This window comes from Glandiceps talaboti, chromosome 20, assembly GCF_964340395.1.
Source record: "Glandiceps talaboti chromosome 20, keGlaTala1.1, whole genome shotgun sequence".
Lineage (NCBI taxonomy): Eukaryota > Metazoa > Hemichordata > Enteropneusta > Spengelidae > Glandiceps > Glandiceps talaboti.
The window spans coordinates 5,577,978-5,602,819 of record NC_135568.1 but is presented as its reverse complement, the minus strand read 5'-3'; the positions used below and the strand labels follow the sequence as shown (position 1 = coordinate 5,602,819).

General features: G+C 36.1%; 1 protein-coding gene across 1 annotated transcript; it reads right to left on the bottom strand.

Moving 5' to 3' along the window:
• On the bottom strand, positions 1 to 16,873 carry LOC144450887 (cyclin-Y-like). The gene is made up of 8 exons (XM_078141635.1): positions 16,510 to 16,873; positions 7,893 to 7,961; positions 3,878 to 4,013; positions 3,284 to 3,374; positions 2,578 to 2,697; positions 1,734 to 1,900; positions 970 to 1,132; positions 1 to 369 (listed from the first exon to the last, which is right to left on the bottom strand). The coding sequence occupies exons 1-8, from the start codon at positions 16,658 to 16,660 to the stop codon at positions 256 to 258; spliced, it is 1,011 nt and encodes a 336-aa protein (XP_077997761.1). The 5' UTR covers positions 16,661 to 16,873; the 3' UTR covers positions 1 to 255.
• Between the last annotated feature and the right edge of the window lie 7,969 nt (positions 16,874 to 24,842).

Here is a 24,842-nt window from a genome sequence, read left to right as displayed (position 1 = left end):
GTACAAGAGTTGTCGTCATTCAAAAGTACTTACAGATGAAAAGTCTGGTCCATTTGTCAATAGGTTGAACAGAGTGATTACAGATGAGCAATTTTAGAGTTTCCCTCATTTTTGATGCCTTTCACACCTATATCAATAATGGAATGTTTCACATGGGGTAAAAAAGAGCAAAACCACTATCACTACATCTTATAAACATAGAAAGCGTTCCTTGGTGGATTCCACATGGTTTACATGGCAACTGTCTCTGTGTTGTCATGACAAAATTGCAGCACTGCGTCTGGGAGAAATAGTATCTAGGCTTGCTGATCTTTTAAGGCTGGCCTTGACGATGTCTTTGAATTTGTCTTCAGATATTCTTGACACTGCCTACGAAAAAAAAAGAAAAGAAAGAGAACTACTGTTTACATTTTTTGTTGTTTTATTTCACAATCACATCTTTACAGTCTAGATATCAAACTAGCACAGTTATCTCTTTCAAAGAAATATATATATTATATATTCTAAAAATAGACATTGTCGAAACAAAAGCAAGGGCACTTGCCTGTGTGAGGGCGCTAATCCGAGTAATTACGGTACCTTTTTTCTCTTGCAAGAAGTATTTTGTGCATTAAGATTTGGTGCATTTCAAAGTGCAAGTCAACTCTTTCATACACATGCATAAACCTAGCCAGTAACTGGGGACTCACAAACATAACTATGTCTAGAGCAGAAATTTATATACCAGTAATCTATAAAAGTTATCGAGGTGTTACTGTATCACCCAATAATCAATACAAGTGTACTAAACGCAGAAATAAGTCTGACTGGACTTTTACTTTAAGTTGATAGTAGTAATCAATACAAGTGTACTAAAGGTACAAAGTCTGACTGGACTTTTCCGTCTACAAAAATGCAAATAATTTACAAATACTAGGTCTTTAATACGACAACAATAAAATTCTCACAAAATGTAGTCCTGATTCTTACCTCTAATTTCTGTGCCCTGTCTTTACATAGTGGTTCACTAGGAAATGTTAGTTCATTAGCGTCAGCTAGAGACCTGAGATCAAAATAGTACTTGGCATATACACTAGATGGCACGTTTATGTTAAATTGTAACAGTTCTAAAAATTGTCTCTCTAATTCATTCCTGCAAGAAAAAACAAGACAAGAACTGTTGAGTAACAATTGAAAATGATTCCCACCATCCAAAGAAACACAAACAATGGTGTGCGCGCACACACACACACACACACACACACACACACACACACACACACACACACACACACACATGCGCGCGCATCCACACACACAAACACACACATGAATGTAAGCATGCAAACCAAGTACATGAATACAAACAACTACATGCACACAAGACAAACACACACCCACACCCAGACACACACACACACACACACAGACAGACACACACACACACACACACACACACACACACACACACACACACACACACACACACACACACACACACACACACACCATTTCTTGGCTACCCATCTTTTTCATTTGAGATGGATGACATGATGACCATTGTCCATCTCTTATGAGTTTCAAACTTGTAAAGTCCAAATAATGAGTTTGTCTGTTTTTTTCCTCTCTGCAGTTCTGTAACTACTACTGAAACTTTCATATATCTCTCCTTCCACTGTGGGGAGGTTCTTGTGATTTGTTTTTAAGTTTTGCGTCGGGGGGGGGGGGGGGGGGTGTGTGTGATCACTACTTACATGTCTTCTACTGTAATATCTTTAAGTATTTGACAATAATCGACATTCCAGACAGCCTGGTCATCCCATACTTTAGATGCCAGTAGTATTGCTCCTAATACTATTCGTTTCCAATTACTTGGACAGATGTCTATCTCTGCATAGGTGAGAAGTCTTTCTAAATATACCTGAAATAAAATACAAAGATGTTGTCGGTAAAAACAGTGCTAAAAGTGTTGTAGTACTAACGTTGTATGTTATACCCCTACACACATCTGTGCATAAGTATACTCACACATACATACATACATACATACATACATACATACATACATACTATACATACTATACATACTATACATGCATACATACATACATACATACATACATACATACATACATCCATACATACACAGATCGATAGATAAAAACACACAACTACATAATCACACTTCCCACTGCCTAGAACATTTCCGAATCTTTAATTCAGCTGCACAAAAAATAGGAAAGATGTGCAACCTCAATCAATCAATCAATCAATCAATTAATCAATCAATCAATCACAAAGAATTTATATCATACCAGGCTCCAAAACTACAGCTGAATACCAGCTTTACTCTGGTGGACGTCAAGGTTAACAAATGACAAATTTTGTGTATCACCTACATGTACGATAAGAAGTATTCATGTTGCTTATAGATTTCATCAATTGTAAATGTCTGGTCAGTAAAAGGTTTAGACTGTAAGGTACGCTGTGACAGGGCGCCCTCACACATCGGTCAACCCATCCCAAAGGAGGAGAGTGAGGGTGGAAGGACACGACGTATCTTGTAATCTACAAAAGGTTACATGAAATCTGACTTACCAATGTAACTATAGCACATTCTGCAGTTAGTTGTGCAGCATTAAACAAAGTACGTATGAACTTATAGATATGCTTGTGTTCTGGGTCACGGTGGTCGTAGTCCTCAGGAACAGGATCATTCTGAATACAAGGAAAGAGAGAACAGAAGAATTGCTATTGATTGGTATATAAGTAGGTACAAGCTTTCATACCGTAAGATCAATTTCTCTGAACACATTTTCCTGAGCGACACAAAATTCAATATTTCTCATTTCACAAATGGCTATATGGAGACTCGGCCTTGGTAGACAGCACCTGTCAATTATCACCTCATGAATTGTCATGATAAGGGTATTATGGTTTGACAGCCGACTTTGATCAGAGATCTTTAAATGCAAATTTGAACATTTCTCAGCCATTAGCTTCGATTTAAACTATTAATTTGGCATGGCAATGATTGACTTGTCAAATATGTCTAGATTAGTAAGTGTTGCGACATATATTTGAACCTCAATCACGCAAAGCTGACTATCGGTAACCAAAGATTATACTGTAATTTCTAATGTTACAGCTTTGGTAAACTTATTCAAAATGCCACTGAAATAAAACACATAGCATATTCTAACCTTTGACTGAATTCTAATATAACTCATAACTATTTAGTTATATGACAGTTGACCAGGTACAGAACAGAGAAGGGGAAAACAGCTTGAAGACAAACACTTACTGTTAATGGATGTCTTTTTTCATCAAAAATATCTAACAATCGCAGGTCTGGTTCTCTGTTTTTGATATGGTAATAAATTGCTAAGGCCACACTGAAACAAACAAATAGTATAATAGTATGTTTAAGCATAATTCATTATTGTCATTGTCATCATCACTGTTCACTACATCTCATTTTCACCACCACTATCACCATAATCTTATATCATCATCATCACCACCACCACCACCACCACCACCACCACCACCATCAATACAACTACCACCACCATCACCACCACCACTACCATCATCAACACCACCACCATCACTACCATCATCGCCATCACCACCATCGACATCATCTTCATCATCATCATCATCATCATCATCATCATCATCACCACCACCACCACCACCACCATCACCACCCCCACCATTACCACCACCCTCTTTACTGTGACCACTCAAACCACCATTCTTACCACCACCACCACCAAGCCCAACCCCCTCCCCTACCACCATCACCACCCAACCCCCACCGATGCCACTACCACCACCACCACCACCACAATCACCACCATTATAATCATCACCTCATCTATTGACAACTTACCATTTAATGGTGGACTTGAGATTAGGCTGACTAACAGTACTATCATCTATAAAAATTGTAGAACATGAGCTGTATTTTTGTAAAGACCCCGTTGAACTAACATGATTCATGTGTTGATGTTTCATTGGTCTCTTATCTGTAAACAAATCAAACACAGGAAAATGAATTAAACATATTCTGTCCCATTTAAATGGACACAAGCTGACTTGATACATTTTGGGGCATGATTTTTGCATTCTGCTTACTGAAACATACTTAACCATCACTTGCAGAACCCAAACCTGACATTTGACAATAATACATAAATGTTCTACGACGTAATTCATTTACTAGTATATGTATCTAAAACTTATGTGGAGGGAAAGCACTAACTATTACGCTATCAAGTGAGATAACATTGCCAGAATGTGACTTCAATGTCAGGGGCAGTTATGTAATGTCCAAATATGGTATATTTGTTAGCTCAGGATGCTACTTATACACTGCTTACATCACTATAACAGTTGGGGTTCACTGATTGGATGAAAATTTTTTTGTGCTTATTGAAGGACTGTGACCAGATGTGGTTTCGTTAGACACCACGTTGGCATCCAGACTACACTCAATGATGCTAAATAGGTTAGAATACTTAATCAGAATAATATTGAAATAATGACGACAATATATATATATATTATGATGTGGATAATAAGCACAATAATAATATTAATATTTCTCATAAAGTTCAGAATATAATTTGGCTGAAATTATAAACGGTCCACGTTGCACATTTGGGCATAGTGTGCCAAGGTGAAGATTGGAACTGTGTCAGTACATGGGCTGTATATTTCGTATGTAGCTTATGGCAATTCAGAAAAAAAAAAGCCAGGAAACTCAGCCACAGTTTGAAAGAGAACTGAAATTTGAAACATGATAAATTCCATATTTGGGCATTGCGCCAAGGTGAAAGAGTGAATATGCAAATTAGTACCAGGCATACATCAAATATGTCCTTATGCACAGTGTTACACAACAACAAAACTGACAATGACCAATAATCTCTATTACGGCCAGAATTGACTCTCAGTACAAATATCGAGAAAAATCTTGAATGGCCCTCTTTAAAAAGAAAATTACCATTCAATATGGTCCTTGTGTAACATAGCATATTACTATAGAAATTGCAACACAATCATTTCTTGTTGAATACTTCAAATTATCGCATGAAAATTGTACAAATAAATCAAGCGTAACCATGGCAATGACCACACTAATTATACATGAAGTGAAATTTGATGAACATTGAGTAGGATATTTACAAACATTATGACATACAGTAGTATTGTCAGGAAGAGATTTGATTGTAACGAGGCAAGGAGTCTGTCAGTCTAGCATGTGATATACAACTACTTCACAACAGGAAAAGTACCAATCAGTATCCATTAAATCTGTGTGTACAGTTAAACAGATTTATTTTATTTTCCTATCCTCTGAATCTTTCTAATATGTAAATTTATAGAGCCACATGGAACCATTTCTTTGTTTCCCATCTATAAGGCACTTAAATATTGATCTGAACAGAACATGTTACTATCACAGCCACACAAAATCTGTTCTTTGTTTGCCGTCTAACATTGTTACTGATCTGGGCAGTTTACTAGCACAGCCACACAAAATTTGTTCTTTGTTTGCCATCTAACATTGTTACTGATTTGGGCAGTTAAACTAGCACAGCCACACAAAATTTGTTCTTTGTTTGCCATCTAACACTGTTACTGATCTGGGCAGTTTACTAGCACTGCCATACAGAATTAATTTTGTTTTCCACCTGCTTGATCGTAACAGGCAATTGATTGTAACATTATACAAAATACAGCCTGACAGAATCACTTCTTTGTTTACTACTGTTCAGGCACATATTAATGATGTAAACATTTTGAATACATATAGAACATCCACATTCAATAAGTTCTGTTTTTCAGCATTTTCAGTGCTTCCACAGATTAAAACTAAACTGGCATGATAATTTGCATAATTATTTGCATTTGATTTGCATAAAAATTGCATGAACCTTGAGGGCAGTACAACTTCTCTCACAGAGCAGCTGCTTTGAATAATGAAGTCACCTATGTCACGATGTTTGACTGTAGGAACCTTGATTCTCGACACATCCATCACAAATCTACCCTTAAGTGACATTTTCTGTCTCATTAAAGAAATGCTGAGAGGCAAGATACATAAAATGATGTTTGTGTAGGCACATGTACGATATTGACTCCGTAGAAGAGGATCATAATTGCAAAATTTTCAGGCACGGCAAGATCATTTATTTTTCCAGCAAAACGATTTCATGTTTTTTTTACCGCTTAATAAAAACCCTGGAAGCAAAGAAAATAAATCTGATAAAATTGACATTATCACATTCTAGTATACATTTTATTTTGCAAGTAAAATGAGATCTGAACTGAGATTCTTCATGTCTACCTACATAAAATAAGATAATTATTTTCAGAGATTAAGGTTTTTAGGACCTCAGCATCAGCAGAAATGAGTTTTTGTAAAACTTGCGTGATTATAAAAAGTATGCATCAATAAACCATTACTTCAGTGAATAACCAGGAATAACGGAACAAAATTGAGGAATCTGTAGGCGTTGACCCGTCCAGTTCCGAACACATGCTGATGTGTTTGTGGCCAGCCCAGCATTAGCACTGAGCCCAGACTAATGCTAGACTAGTTGAAAAGCTATTCTTGAGCTGCATTGTAATTTGTGTAAAGCCTGGGTTATGTAAAATGTCACAGTTGCATCCACAAAAGGTTACACAAATCAATCCTAATAGAAAATCTTGCATTTAACATTTTCTTTATTTATTTCAAAAGAGAGGTGGTTTTAAACATATGTATTCACTCAATCATTTTATACAATGTAGCTGAGTATGGTGACAATAGACAATTTTATAACATATTTTTGTCAATAGGGAGACCATTTCTGCTTTCAACATGCTACAATCAGAGTATAATGCTTATTTTGTGCATACTTTAACCATCTCTGGCAATTATTTTTATGTTTCTAGTAGGTTCAAGTAATCTACCTGACTTAGCAAATCTTTTCACTAAGTTTTAGTCACTAAAATTATGATTCTTGTGGGGAAAACCATGCAACTTTTACTGGAATTCTAATTCTGTTATTTGGGTTCAGGAACAACTGTGAACAGACTAACCCAAAAGGTACACTGGCCTAGCTAACATAGGGCCATTGTAGGTATGAGTCCTTCCAGTTTCTAACACATGCTGGTGAAGTGTTACATGTGTAATTCCGCCCCTGTGTTAGCAATGAGCTAGTCTGGTATTAAAATAGGGCTGGTGCAAGCACAAACCCTTCCAGTTGCAAACACATACTACTTAGTATTAGTGTCAGTTGCTAACACATTGTGAAGTGTTAGTGCAAGCCCTGTGATAGCACTGAGCTAACCCAGTGCTGCATTGCTAGCAAATGATTCTTGAACTTTGTTGTAAATCCCTGTCCAATGAAAACTCACTCACTAACTGCTTCATACCTGGTAAGGTAAACTAATCATCCAACTCACTTACCAATGAAAACTCACTTACCAAGTGTCAACTAGTGACAACCTGGTAATGTAAATAACTGTCCAATGACAACTCACTTACCAAGTGTCTGCAATCTGGTAATGTAAATAACTGTCCAATGATAACTCACTTACCAACTGTTTAGGATCTGGTAATGTAAATAACTGTCCAATGATAACTCACTTACCAACTGTTTGGGATCGGGTAACATAAATAACTGTCCAATGATAACTCACTTACCAACTGTTTGGGATCGGATAATATAAACAACTGTCCAATGATAACTCACTTACCAACTGTTTGGGATCGGGTAATGTAAATAAAGGTCCAATGATAACTCACTTACCAACTGTTTGGGATCGGGTAATGTAAATGTCCAATGATAACTCACTTACCAACTGTTTGGGATCGGATAATGTAAATAACTATCCGATGATAACTCACTTACCAACTGTTTGGGATCGGGTAAGAAACATTGTACTAGTAGTTGGATGTAGAGAAGGATCGTCTTCATCATCTACAGACAAAATAAATCAAGAATTTAGCGTATACATATATGATATACATTGAAAAATAACACCAATGGTGCATCACATCGCAGCACAACTGAACATACCACAAAGCTGAATTAGATGTAACTGGACTATCATTTTTATAACCAAACAACCAACAATGTATTCACCGAAAATTGTTAAAAAACCACATTGTACATTTGGCATATGTTGGTTAGAGATTGATTTTATCTATAAGTAGTAAAGTAACAGGTTGATTGCAATGAGGGTATTGATTTTAAGGCGTAGACCAGTCCACAAAATCTATAATTGCATTTATTGTACCAGGTACTGTATACAGCTACACAAATTGTTTACTCACAGGTGATTTAATACTGTTCGAAGTGTACAATATTATGATTAAGTCACTAGTCTGACAAACAGTTTTTTTTTTAAAATTTCAGTCGCAGCTAGTGTAGCTTTTTCTACACTACACTCTATAGCCTTGGTTTGCAGTTTGTCACCAGAATTATCATTTTCATATCTAACATGGTAAAAACATTCATTGTATCATCTTGTATTGATTAATTCATCATCTAGACACCCCTAGGCACATCACTTCAAACTATCGGATTCACTATCTACACAACCCTGGGAATATCATCAACAACTATAAAACATATTTGCCAAGGGTAGTTATTTAAAATGCTCTCCCCTGGGTTGAGAGACTGTCAATATCCTTCAATTATACTGTTTGGTGGCATTCACGCAAGCACAGTAATAACTAAGCTGTCATCATAGTCGACCAAGAAATTATCGGTCAGAGACCTGACTGAAGTAAGTAAGTAAGTACAAGCTAGAAATTAGAATGCATCCATGATAGACACGAGACAGCTAACCTTTACCAAAAAGAGGTCTAACATATCACCTTTTTTAAAAATAAGAAATATAATGCCACAGCCCACTGCAACACTAGACTCTCGAAAAGTATACTTATACATATTTTATCATTAACAATTCATAAAATTGGGAAAATATATGTCTGTCTGGAGAATAACTTCAACTGAATCCAGTCACTCAAAGGTTGTTCCATAATTTATTGGGAACTGTTATCAAAGAATGCATTATGTACATAATAGAAGTCAGTCTGGTGACACCAAGCAAATAAATTTGGTAATACTAGTCAGAATAATTTGACAGATTTTTAATAAGATGTAGATTTTTTGAGCTATAATTTAATCAGCGTTGTCAATCATAGGTTGGACAAGGTTCATCAAGTTGTCGGTTTATGATTCTATTTTATCTTATCGGTATATCCAGGACTTCTTTCTCTGTCAATGTTACAACACTGTCTGCATAAACAGTTTCTTAGCAGATTTATTTTTTGCATACATTTGCATCATTATGAGAGCTATATATTTTGAACCAAACGCTTGGATGAAATGATTTATACTGGTTATAACACACAGGCAGTTAAAATTTTTGTCAGCATTCAGCTTTTGATCAGTCTTGGTCAACGTAATCTATATCTACATGTAACCATGGTATCAAATTATCCCTTCATTTGTGAAGAGAGATCTTAAGATTCAATGCCATGGACAACACTAGACTATCGTCAACAATTCTCATCAGAATAACAAATTCCATAGTTACAGCTTACCATAGTAACTATGGAACTTGTCATTCTGATGAGGATCGTTGACCAAGACAGATCTGTGCTAAACAACCTTTGAACTACTTGTGTGTTATAACCCATGTAGAACATACTGTAACTTTTGTTCTTAGTTTTACACTATACAAATATCTATTTATACATATTTCTGTTGAAGTATATCTGATAGGTAAAGTGATTAAACACGATTAATCATGCTGAAATTGATGCGACTCTTTCTTTGTACATGTATACTGCACTAAGCACTGAATCTGTATTTATCATTTGATAAGTCCACATACGACACTTTAATAAACAAATAACAACAACAACAACAACAACATTAGTATCCAATAAATGTTATGTTTGTTTACAACAGTTGGTCGTACTGTTTCACTCAGAATTACAAACTTTCCCACTTTCTGTTACTCAACTTCTCTGATCTGTCTTTTCAAAAAGACCATTTGTTAGAATAAAACCGTATAAAAGACGCTATTCATGAACACTAACAATTACAATAAAAAATTTAAAGAATCCTAAATCCCAAAATTCAATTTCACATTTACATATTCCTCTGGGTAAACGTGGAGTCGTAATGGTCAAATGTGGAGAGCTTGGATTCAGTACATTGGGTCAAGTCTTAGCACTGTCATTTGTTTTTGAATGGCTAAAGTCCTTGGGTAAGTATTTAACCCCAATTTTGTTTCAGTCAACTCAGCTTTATAATTGGGGATCTGGTAGGATAGAGGGTGTTAATATTATCATGTGAATACTTGAATCCTCCCAAGGGAGTTGAAACATAAAGGGTCATTGTGCTACTATAGATCCATGCCTTCCGTAATACTATGTGCTTTAAGCAGCGTGGGAAGCATACAAAAATTTGAATATTATTATCATTATTATAATTTGTTTTAGTTGAGTTATAATCAGTGTTTTTGCATAGGTTGGGGGACAGAAAGGGAGAATGGGGTAAAAATGACCGTTTTTGACCATAGAGTTGATAGTAATTTTATTTGGGACCCCAGGTAAAATGAGTAGGGAACCCCAGTAGATTTCACCTACTTACCGCCCTTAACAAAAACACTGATGAGTTTAGTCGTTTCCTGTTAAAAATAACATTACTTCAAAAAAATCATAAATTTTCAAACTAAGACATTATTTTGTTCTGTCAATTCATTCTCTTTAAAATCTGTATTTCTAAGCAGATTTATAAACTTGACAATAATTTTTCTGTCTGAAATCAGACTCCACTTATACAAGCTACAACCTTTGACCTTTGTCATGTGACATTTCAATGAAATCCATTGATGGCTTATTCATTTTGTAATTTACGAAAGCAACATACCAGTTATTAACTGACTACATTTCATCTAATTTTCCTGATTAGCCTGGTCAATTTCATGACAGAATCACAAAGCATATATAATTGAATAGACAAACAGCTTACTATATGTGTAGTAGTCTGATTTGATTCACACCATTGGAGACTAATCAATAATTTATGACAAGGTTGTCATAACAACATACCTTTATCAAATTATGTAATATTCGATGCAGAAATGACAGAATTTTTCACAAGCTGCAAAATGTGGTTGAAATCAGAAGTATGGAGACGCACCATCCAAGCCCTGTTTATTTGTTTTTGACAAGTTAACTCCAGTATTGATTTGGTCATTAGAGCGGCAGCCAATATTTCAAATTTATTAATATAAAAAAATTTCTGTCCAGAGAAAGCTTCTAAACACCACACATATGATGTATAGCCACCATTTCAGATAAAAAATTATTTGTCTGCAAAAGAATTTCAAGCATAAAAAATTTATATGCAAATGGTTTCAAATTGCATGTAGAAAAATATTTTCTACACGGAATCCAATCACATTACCAATTGCAGTGATTATGCTTTTAAAAGTGACCATATGGATGAGAACTGGGTATTTCATTTTGAATTTTCAATTTACAAAACAACTTTACGATGTTTTCCTTTAATAATATGAGCTCAGCATCATATACCAAGTCTGTGTCTGTATTTTAATACTGTAAACTACTAAAAAGTGGAAAAAATGTGTAAAAAGTTCTTTATTGTAAATATTTGCATGTACAGTACATGTAAAATAACAAACATTTTATACATTTTAAATTTTTTTTGCACTTTATTCAGTTACAAACAAGGATGTTGTTTCATGGTCTTTTTTTTCACATGGAAAAACATAGTACAGTTGTTTTTTATAAATTAAAAATCAAAATAAATTCTCATCTACATCTATATGGTCACTTTAAAGGTTTGGGAATCCTGAAATTCAGAAATATGGTAAAATTTGCAATAATTTGCATACCTTGTACAATTTGGGTTGGAAAACACAGTAAACTACCTGGAAAACTCTAGTCTTGTTCCCATGGTATCGTTACGATTTACACCTCCATTTTTAGTTAGAGACCACATTGGTATCCAGACTCGAGGAGAACTCAGGTGGATTTTAAGTATGAATATACAACTCATAACAAAAACAATGAATTGTTTCAAGGACAAAGTGTCAATCCCGGATCATTTCATTACTTAATAAGGAATTACTGTACATGATAACATTCATTTGTTCTGGATCAACTTTTTCTATAACTCTGCTAAACAAGTGTTTTTCACACCTAGATATAATCCTAATTTGAAGTCAGCCTTACAAATTAAGAAGCATAGCGGATTTATCAAAGACAGCTAATTGAGCATTGAATCATATGTAGCGGAAAATATCTTCAAATTAGGGTCATTTTCTACAACCTTTTCATGCAGCTCCTTTTCATTTTTCTCATCCATGAATACCTGCATAGTTGAGTTTCAAATCAAAACATTGGTCACAATTTCTAAGTTGTTATTCTTTGTTAGGTTAGTTTGTAATACAAACAAGTGTTGTATTGGTTGATATTTCCTGAGTGACTCATATTACTTTCTAGTGTTCTCCCACAACAAAATAACAAGGGCAACGAACCCTCTTGTCTCTTCTGGGCGTTCTCTTGTGAAAATGAAATATACACCCCAAACCACTTCACATGAAATTTACACCCCCAAACCACTTCACATTGCACCAATAAAGGTACCAACAATGGCAGCAAACCCTAGATGTTCCCTTTGGTCTCTATAGCAACTACAGAGATTTCCTATGTGCCCTCAAAAAAGACAGTTTACTGTGAAGGTCGATTTTGACACAAAATCTAATTTTTTACAGTTCAGCACCACTTTATTTCGCAAAACAAATAAATAATTTTACCAGGTAGTTACAATTTACCAGTGGAGGTAATTTCATTTTTAAAACAATTTATTTTGACCAAAAAATTATTTCTGCTAAATAACCTAAATTAATTGAGAGCCAATATACAATATACACAATGATTTATTCAAATACATGGAACAGGTGACATTTATTGACCCATACAGTAGAGACATACTGACTTGCAACTTGCAGTCGGACCGATTTATATTGAAGCCAAATTTGTCTCAACTAATAATCTAAATTACTTTAGAGTCAAAACACAATGTATAAATGTCAAAGTATTTGATTAATTCAACAAACCAGGTGATATCTGTTGACCCATACATTAGTAGTATTTTGACATGTGAGATGTCCATGTCCGACCTCAACCCAAGTCTTTCAGCTAAAGTATTGTGTCAAGATATGCTACTCTGCCCTGGGCAAGGTAGAATGCCACTCCCTGATAAAGTATTTCAACAACCACTTGCATTGGTACAAGGGTTCTTGCCAGGCAGCTACAGAGGATTAAGTTCCACCCTGTATTTGTTGATAACGAGATTAATTTATGAAGCTGGCATAATTGTGCTTCACATAATTACACATGTATGATGTAATCAAAAGGTGTGGGGAAAAAATATTCTACATTTTCACCAAGGACCAAATCTTGGCTGTAATAACACTTAGCATGACAAGTGTGAATATTGCATTATTTTGCACTACTACAAGTAGTACAATCTATACATTGTATATTCTTTCTGACCTTTGACATAATACAATCATCTATATTGTATATTCTTTCTGACCTTTGACATAATACTATCATCTATATTGTATATTCTTTCTGACCTTTGACATAATACTACTGTCTGTACATATTCATTCTGACCTTTGACATAATACTATCATCTCACAAGTCTATCCATGTATACTGTATATATTCTTGATGGACTTGTTGTAGTCCTGCTTGCAGACGGAGAAGTCCCTTTTTTCTCAGTCCTGCAGACAGCTATGCTACAAACCTGAATTACCCCAGCACAGCCTATATTGGCAATTGATCAACTGTACTTATGTTACATCTCTTTGACTAAAATAGTCCCCACTTAGATTAATAACCAATGGTCTCATAATCAAAATTTATTATTTCAAATACTGGGTTAAACATCCCTTCCCTCCTTAACAAACTTTCAAAGGTTTCCAATGGCAGCATATATGCTCTCACATACAGGTAAATAAGGAGGATATTTTGAAATGATGAAAAATTTCAATTTTGAGATTCTAGGCCATCCAAGTGAAGATTTAAATCACCAAAGAGATATGTGAAATACTTAGTAAAAGTAAGATAGTTGATCGATTGCTAATATTTGACTGTTGATATTTGTTGTAACTGGCATACCAGCACAGTGCTAGCATACTAGGAAATGGCTTATTACACAGGTTCTTGCAGGACAGTATAGAAGCTGAGAACCAAGAAGAACCTTGGACAATTTCATAATTTAGTCCAGATTTACTCCTTCTGTAAGCAGAAATATGATACAACTACATAGATAGATATAGGAGTTTGATACTACTACATGTATCTATATAATGATAAAGATATATAGTTTTTCTGACCTTTGACATATGATAAACACTAAACTCTACACTGAGTACCCATATCCATGCAAGTGTCCAATGACAAATTCTAGGCACACTCTGAGAACTATAGCTTTAACAATCTTCCATTAATTTCCACTCAAGTTTCCATTTTTCTGTGGACTTCTTTACAGATTTAGTAATTAGCAGTCTAGGTGTATCAAATGTAGGTTATGAAATTGCAACTTTTCTTTCTGAGCAACATATTTCCATGAAACAATTTTCTGTCATGTGTTTCTAAATGCCTGAGTGTCTAACAGTGTCCACTCACAGCAGATGACGTTATTGTTAATCAGCTTCATGTTAGTGAGTGTTACCTGATTCCTATCTCGAACCTAACCCTAACCCTATCTTAGCTTGAATACAAATGTGTATCTATTGTACACCTTGTCCACTGATCTACATACTTGCTGCCTGACTATGCTATTGCAACTTTATGAAAAGGCCAATCTGATGTGCCAGTCTTTTCCAGAGAAGTCACTCTCAGTACCAAGTGGAAATAAAATACAGCAAAAAACATTAAAAACAAGTTTCACTCCTGCATTAGCCTGTCTACGTTGTTGTAGATCCATGAACTCTGCTACACTGGATACAGATAGCTGCAATAATTATAGCTTTGTTTTTATTTACAATAGTACTTTGTTGTTCTTTAATTTTATTTTGTGTGAATCAACATTGTTTGTTTTACTGTTTATTTTCTTAGGGGGGGTGGTTGCAAAGAAAAACAAAGCTACAATTCTATTATCAAACCTGGCCAATCTAAAATCTCTCGGCAATTATTTACATGGTTTTCTCATAAAAGTAGTCAATTCCCTAGCTTCAATTATCGCTTCAATAATTTCACTATGCAAGTACTTGAATCTGTTCATTTTCTGTTCAAAACAGCAATAAACACTCCGAACCGCACATTGGAGTCCTTCTCGAGAATATAGTATGATTTCCACTTGAAAATAACATTGAGGAAATACTGATCGAGAGTGACACATTTATAGACAATGACATAGAATATGCTGGACTTTCAAAGAGGTGAGGGATGTTGTCTACGAAAAAACAATTTGGATATGTGTTCAGGATCCTGAACACATTTTGATTGGAGGTTACACAAGATAGATCTGTAGCAGTTCTAGCGGAGGACTGAGAGCGACACAGCAAAACCGGTACAGTACTGCATCTAGGATACAGAATGCGTGTAGCAAAGTCACAGCTCTGAGGTTACTCCTGCATAAATTCAGATGGATTTTACAAACATCAACATTATACAAAATCAAATTACAAAAGTTTTGAGTTTAATTTCATTCTCTTCCCCTATGTCTAGACTTCACTATTGTAATCTATCACTTCCTCCCTGCTAAAGAGGAAGAAAAAACAATGGGTGAAAGATAAGACAGGGAATCTGCCTGAACTTTGACCTTGATATCCTTTGTGTTCAAAACATTTCCTTCCAAACATTATAGGACAATAAGCTATTGGATATTTCTAATGTATATACTTATTCTGAGAGTGTTGTGACTTCGATATCATTAGTTTTAATGGTGTGTGTTTTTTCACCTAAAGCTAGTGTGGATGTGAAATTCTAGTCTGAGCACATTTCCCCATATTAATGTGAAATTATAAATTATAAATCAAGGAGATTTAGTGAAAGTATACAAATACCAAGATCTAGTAAAATATATTCTTTTTTCGTGTCTGTTGAAGTGGGAAACGCAAATTTGCTCCAACTACAAGAGTTATGACTCGTTTGATAAGTAATATCATGATCTCTGCTTTGCCTCGACAATCGAGCCAAAGGCCAGACATGACAACACGACATCGCGTACCAACGGCGTCTGTTATTCCGGGATCGTGACCGTTACACCTATATCAACCTGGGCCCTGTGACTCAGCAAAGCGTGAGTTTCACACTATGAATGAGCGACTATTATCAGTAAGAAATCAGTGGGGACACCTCGGATACTCAGGACGCCGTCAGCTGAGTGAGCTAGCGAGTAGTGGTGACCTCGCCCATACATTTTGTCGCTGTATTTATCAGATCGGACGATGCATATTTACCTTCCGGTCTCTCTCTTTCACTTATATGTTGTAAATTGGTCTTGTTCTCCTCTTTGACTGCAACCTCGCCATCTGGCACTTTGTAGACATCTTCTCGATTTTTTCTGTCTGACTTCGAGTTACATCGACAACATGATGTCTGATTACCCATTTTGGCAATCGAATGTTACAATACTTGGGACACTGTTTACACTAAATACTTGCAAAATATTTCCAATGACTACGTTCGAGGGTCAAGTCGTCCTCTCCGTCACATCTTCATGATATCCTTCAACTCTGCTATCATTTGGGGAACCTCGTCTCCTGCATTTCCATGTAATTCCTATGACATATCTGAGAAATGGTTGATTTCACATTCTCTACAGGCAGCGGCCATGTAAGTTGTAAGCAATCATTTCATTGGGCACAGCTGATGATGACGCCATGATTTCTTTCATTGCATTGTGGGTAAATGGGGCGTTCGAGTCGTGCTCGCTATTATATTACTCGACCACAAATCGCTATCACTCAAACACTATCAATCTCTCCACCGTATGATTTAACAATTATTCATATCTGACTGAAAAATACAATAAGAAAATGTCCGTACAACAGTAATTTATGTGGAAAAATGACACTTCTTGTAAATAATCTTTTTCTGGAGTACACTACAATGTAATGTGATCAGGCTCTTGGAGTCATAACCTACCTGTTGAGCAATCCGATCAACTTGATCGCGCTCGAGTCAGTCAAACTGTTGTCATTTTTAGGAAATGTATGTATAGCCATATTATACTTGTACAATTTTGCATAGCTTTGTTTTGTTTTTCTTTAATTTGGAAATTACATTTAGGAAATTTGTAGATGTGTTAGTTTTACTTTCCTGTTCTTTGAAATGTGTGTTTCACGTGCGTAATTTTTAGTATGCATGCTTAATGGTGCCGGTGCGCGTCTCTGTCCCGGGTCTCTGTGTGTGCAAATAAGTCACTAGGGGGACAAGCTAGACTTAATTTGCTACTCCTTGCGCCCCTTTGCCATGTACACTCTTTATAAAAAAAATAATGGTGAATTTATGTTACTATTAACAATATGTTTGATAGTTGCATTTAAAGTGATTTTTCCGCATTTTTTCTTATACTGTAATGTAGCATTCTTATGGGTAAAAAAAGTTAGCCTGTGTGTGTGGGGGGGGGGGACCATATGTGGGGGTATGTGTGCAATGTTTGCTTCGTTCATGCCTTTGATCTAGAGCAGTTTCTACACTACACTACACTACACTACACTACACTACACTACACTACACTACACTACACTACACTACACTACACTACACTACACTACTACACTACACTACACTACACTACACTACACTGCTGTAACAGTTCTTGTTATTATTTTCGTTTGCACTATCAAATGGCTATGATCGCAAATTATTTCAAGCAAATTACGAATTTTCAAGTCGTATGTTTTTTCTAAAATATTCGAGAAAGAATTTCGTGAAAAAGACTTGACTACTTACATACACGAACACGAAAAGGAACGGACGTCGCACGAGTATTTCACTAAAACTAATAAAAACAAAAGTATGTAACCATTTATGGCTTTGGTGGTGCTGTGCGATATCAGTGTAGTCTATATATACAGAGAAAATATATTAAATAGCATTAACATGCCTAAATGTTTGAATATTTACAGGTTCGATCATAGGCAGAAGAGGATTGGCATGCAAGTTTCCACTTGTAGGTGTCAAAGCCTACGGGTTCAAAGCGACTTTGAATTTTTATTTCTCCCGCGAAAGTCCGACATTTTGGAAACGGAATCATGGTCAAACGGCGTAGTGATACACTAGGGGCATATCTTGGTTAAAATATTCCGTATTGCGATTAAAGTAAGATAATAACCCTATTTATCTGTAAAATTGACGATTTTCACGCTGCTTTCGAGGTTTGAATTCAGAAATTTGGATTTTTCTAGCTATGCTAGGGTCTATATTTTGACCCGTGGAAGAATTCATATTGTAAAAAGTTTGGTGCAAGGTCACCATCAAACTGCAGCGGACAACCATCACACAACATGTCGAAGCTTGCAAGTTCTGCAAAAAATTCACAGCAAGCAGTCGTGGATTTGGTCTTTGAAATGTTTTCACATACGTACTGGTCGTTTCGCAGCAGTTATTGATTCTACGATTTGACTACAAGGAGTAGTTGAAAAGCAGAGGAGCACCAGAGAGTGCAAAATTATTATTTCCGTGACTCGATCAAATCGCTGTCGTCTGTAGTACACAGTGCGTCAGTGGTGCCTTCGATCGGACAGGTGTTTGGGTAACGGTAACAACCAAAGTGATAATTTTAAGTACATTTTACGAAAATTTCGAAGGAGGGGAACATGCCGTTGGTGAAAACGAAGACCAAGGCCAGACAGAAGGTAACATCTAATTATTAGAATTTGATTTCGACCAGTTTTTAATATGTCGTCTGCCATATTATTGTGATGCAAATGATTGCAAACATGTCGAACAGATACATGCTCTTGAACCACTCACCCTCTAGGGACTGTGTTTTGAACTATAGACCCTGGAAGATGGGTCCACCAGTAAACCCAGTCCCACTCCCACATTTCCCAGGGAGTTTCCATTTATGAAACTGTGCTGTGATCTTTGAGGTAAAATTTCGGAAAGTACGTTCTTCAGATGGACAAACAACACAAGAGTCTGTGCCAGTGGTACAAATTGGGTTTGCTGGGGGTGGGGATGGAGGGTTGCTATCCAAAGTACTGGTAGTGAATAGGAGACTAGTTCATGCTCTTCTCTAAGCAAGACCTGAGGCATCTGAAAATTAGTAGACCAGCATCAAATCATTCTATATATTTTAATGTAGTCTAACATTTATGCACACACTACAGTGTTTTTTTGAAACCCCTTAAGAAAATAAAAAGTAGGATGAAAAATGTTTTAGTAACACAAAAGAAAATATAAAAAAAAGAATAACACAGTATTGCAAATAAAAACAAAGCTACAATTATTGCAATTAGCAGCTTAGTATCATAATTCTGCTTGGTCTTAGCAATGGGTTAGCAAACATTGCATAAGAAACTCATGTTGCTGGGTTGTTCTGTGTGGCAGGTATGTGTAGTTTGTGTCCACAAATCTTTAGTCTTACCCATTGACTACACTACATGGGGTATTGAATGATTGAATACAGGTCCCACCTCACTCCTAAACTAGATACAGTAACTTATTACACTGTCTAGTATCTTCATTGTTATTACATCTCATCTCAATTATAATGACAATTATGGTACAATCACAAAAGAAATGATTGCATTCATATTGAAGGAACATAGCAGTAGTGTGAGTGACTTGATATAGGGCTCTCTAAATTTCTGTACAAAAGGTGAATCCCTGTGTATACCATTTGATTTATTACATGTATTTTCTTTAATTAAATTCCCCACAATAAACATGTCAACATACCCAATTTATTTGACACTTCTGTCTTGTCAATTGTAGTAGGTGTACTGTAGAAGTCAATAATCTCACTTTTCCTATCAATACCACCATCATAACTTAATTTCTTACTAAACTAATATCTATACATGCATTGTAACTAAGTTACTTACTAAGCAACTAGAATTTTCACCTACCTTGTCCTTCACACCCAAGCGAGCTTTTTGAAGAACCTTTGTAAAATGGTAAAGATTCAAAGAAAGCAGTATCAGTAACACTAAACTTCACATGGTACAGATGCTATACAGTATCAAATTCTGTAGGTGCTGTGTAGAGTTCATTTCAACACTGCAGACTACAGTGAAGTGTGCCCTCTAAGCCAATTTGACTTGCCACTGGCGCACACAATATTAGTGATGCACAAAAATTTGATGTTCCCCTATCTCTTACTATGTGGTGACTCACAAGAAATGTTAGTTTTTATCATTTTGACTCACAACAACAAAATTTGGCTATCATTAGAGGGCACACTGCTAAAGTGTAACATGCAACCCAGAGATTATCCTCAATATTTTGTAAATGTAACATTTACTTGAGTTCATGAAAAATCTACTTGAGAGTTCGTGAAGTATCTTACCAAGTTTCCCCTTTGAAGATATAATACAAGGTATATAAATCTGAAAGTTTTGTCAGATTTACATCCTCTTATTACTGGATTCCCAAATCATAAAATGAAAAAAAAAACTACAATTGACAATGAAAACTAGGTTTAATAAGTGGAGAATCTTGCAATGATTGTGTGGCAATTTTCACTGAAGCTGTCAGTAAGGAAACTAACTCTTTATCATGTACATATAAAAGAAATCTTAAAATACTGTTAAGCAATAATTTCACGGGAATTACTGGAATAGTCAATTTTTATATATATTTTTTCCTCCCTTTTTTACAGGCTGGTAAGAGTGCTGGGTTACTTGTAGCAAAAGGGCATGTCAACAAATCAACAAAGACTTCTAAAAAGTGAGTAAAATGTCAAAAGATTCAGACATCTCTATCTCTTTCAGTATTCTCATACATGTCAAGCTTACCTTTTTGTTAACATATAATTTACAACAATTTTGTGAAGACTTACAAACACAGGGCATATATCTGGTATGGTATTACATTGTCTCCACCCAAGATATTGGAATAATTTTATATATAAGTGATATGTAAGAACTTGTGAGTTACAGACAGGTATTGATGAAACCCTTAAAGGCTTGCATTCTTTTATCCACCCTCTGGTTTGCACTCTTGTGCCCACCCTTGGACTAGCATTCTTTTGCCTACCCTTCGGTTGGCACTCTACCAAAATGTTGTTGATGACTTTGCATGTTTTGCTTAGAAATCAATAACATTTAGATAAAGAGCTTGATGACTGTATATTGTGTTATTACCTGGCCAGCTTTAGCTACCCACTATATCCTATTGGAAAAGTAATTTAAATGACTAAGTTTTGTTTACTTTGTCTTCAGGAAAACTTCGCCACCATCTATAGACTCTGGCTATTCCCTGTATTCTACTGATTCTGAGGATCCAGTGGTGTATGCAAATAGAGGACTTGATAGGTGTGCTGCTTTACTAGCCAATATACTAGAAAGTGATGACAGTGGTAAGTCCATGCCCATTGGTTAAGATATGTAAAACATGTGACAGTCATGTGGTGTTTGCTGATATGGAAGTAGAATGACACTTTATTGGATATGTAAGAAAGTGATGATATTCAATTAAAGTCCATGGTCATTAGACACATCATGTGACCATCATGTGACCATCACTACTGTAACAGCAGACATTATAGTTTTTAATACTAACTGATTTATATATATAATGTATACTAGAGAGTGATGACTCATGTGGTTTAAAGTAACTTACAGTTGGACAACTAATTTTTACTGAAAGCTTTTACCACTTATTATAAAGTGATGTGGAAACCTGAAATGGCAGGTTATAAATAATTCAAATCAATCCCTTTCACAATGAGTCATTGCAGTGAATATACAAACAAATAGATTTTCAAATACATAAAAAGTATGTATAGTGTGTAATTTACAGTAACTCTGACTTTTTACTCTCAGAGAGGAAGGTGAGCACCTTCAAAAAGCCTCCAAGGAAAGGCAAGCCTACCACCAAAACAACTAGTAAAGCTACAGTGAGGAAGCCACCACCACCACTGAACCATGACAGGAAGGAAAAACCTAAATTGAAAATGCATACCTTTAAAGTACCAACAGCCACTCAAGATTTAGATGGTGAGTTGCTAATTGTTATTATGACTTGCAGTCAATATTAAGGACTAAATCTGACTACCAGGAGATGTACAAAGGGTTCTGTGTTCCCAAGAATTGCAGGGTTTTTACCCAAGAGGAAGCAAGGCAGATTTTCTTCTTTCTACTCCTTGCTGATACACCTAACAGTAAAACCTCTGGGAGTAAGAAACTATGGTTTCTTCAACCAACTGGAAAATACTTGTAACATACAGTTTTTGTCATTACTCAACTTGTCTTGTGATGACAATAATGTTGGGTTCTTATATAGCGCTTTCCCACACCGTGCTCAAAGCGCTTTTACAATTTTATTACCCCTGGCTCGGATCAGAACGGCACAACGGCCCTTTAGTCTTCCTCAACTCCCCGGGGAGCATACAATCCATTGCAGCCATTTAAGCGCATAGGATTAAAGCCTTCACATTGCAACCTACATCCTACCAGGTCCCCAATTATACAGCTGGGTTGACTGAAGCACAGTCGTGGTTCAAATCTTGCCCAAGGACTTTAGCCACTCAGAAACAAACAGCAGGCAGCGACAGGGCTCGAACCTACAACCTGTAGATTCCAAGCCGGTCACGCTAACCATTCACCCATCATGACTCCACTCCATGACAAGACCCTCTAAGTCACTCATGATTCCTCAGCTGAACATAGACAATATTGGGGAATGATGTATAATTACTGGATTAGCAATAGTCATTATTACTTTTATATGAAAATGAATGTAATGTTCATGCACTCTGGGTTCAGAGTATCAAATGAAAATTTCTACGCACAAAATATTTCTTGGAAGTGAATCCAAAAGTTTCGACAATGTCTCGTCAGCATCATCACCATTGTGCCATTGTAGTATACACCTGATAATACTGACAAGACGTAAATGAAAATTTGACATCTTGTCAGCATTGTCACCTTTATACCATTGCAGTATATCCCTGACGATGCTGATACGATGTCAGCGAAAATTTTGGATTTGCTTCCAAGAAATTTTTTGATTGTGAGTAGAAATTTTCATTTGATATTACATGTATGTCTTTTCTTCAACAGTGTCATTGTCAGAATCTCCATCTAAGTCCAGTAAGTCATCTATCAACTTGTCAACTCGAAGTCGTCCAATGTCACCCTTCAAACCAGAGCACGATTATGATAGCAGTACCAAAGAGGCACCGTACAATGAACGACTGCCCTCTTCAACTCCAATCACGACACCCCCAACTCTTATACAAGCTGAAGTGGAAAGACAACAATTACGAGAAAAGCTACACCAAAGTAATTTTCCAGTAGGCCAGAGGCCGGAGGCATTTCAACATCCTGAGCATGGATATACAAACAATGAATACCCACCACTTGAAAGTCATTTGCTGCAAGACTACCAAAAACAAATAATAACACAACAATGGCCATCCTTGCCTACATCTAGAGATGACAACTCACTCCTAAGGGGAGCTCATTTGATTAATCAATGGCTTGAGGATGATCCTAGGGGGTATCATTCAGAACCCCTAGCGTACTCAAATGGTGCAAATCAAAATATTGCTGCAAATACACTAGCCAATAGGAATCCTTCTTTTGATCAGGTGTATTATCATTCTAACCCAAACTATGGAGGCATGTATCCAGAGAGAGAAAATGCTGTGGAGTATTCTCCTGAACAGCATTATCCACTCCCAGTGAGATTCAGTAACTATTTCCCATACTCGGAAAATGCATGGGTGCATGGGTATTTTCCACCCAGAAGGGAACAATTTGTTGAACATACTGATAATGTTGGTGAGCCAGCCAAGTTAGATTTACATGTACAGAATTATAGTCAACCAGAGAAAAGATTTTTAGACTCGATTCCGGTTAGTGACAGACCTGCAGATGTGAATTATATTGCTCAGTGTGGGACTTCGACGATAACACCAAGTACAGGATCAGAGACAACTAGATCTAAAACAACAAGTGGTACAGAAACTGATGGTTGTCTGCCGGATACTTGTAGTGGTACATGTACTGCTAGTGTTTCAGATGGAATCACTAGCTCCAGCGTGACAGCACCAACAACCTCAACTGTACCAAGTACGGTTGTCACTATCCCAGAATCTGACCTGCCTCGAAAGAATAGCGTCGACACAAGTGACATTACGATAAACACTGACACGCAGCCTAGAACTGAGATGCCGAAACCAATCAGTCCATTCAGACCAAGTTCAAGTTCAGATAGAAGCAGGAGTAACTCATTAGTACTTAGTAGCCAGTCGGAACAGGAAAATAAGGCACATGTTTCCAAGCCAGCCAATGAAAGTGCTGCAATTACTAGAACACCTGCTAAGACTCCACCACTACATAATGAGGACCAATCACATAGAAGGAAATCAAATCCAATGCATACTGTGAGATATCTGATAGGAGAGTTGAGGGCAGTCAACAGTATTCATGGTTAGTTTTGGTTTATTACAATGTCTGAAAAAATGTGCTGTTTGCTTACTTGATTCTGTTTTCCTGAAAATAAGACGTTGTTTTTTATAATGATTTAAATTTCATCATTTTGAATTTGAACATATAAAATAGAGTGAGAAGAAGGTTTATACTTGAATATCTGTTCCACACAGAAAGTATGT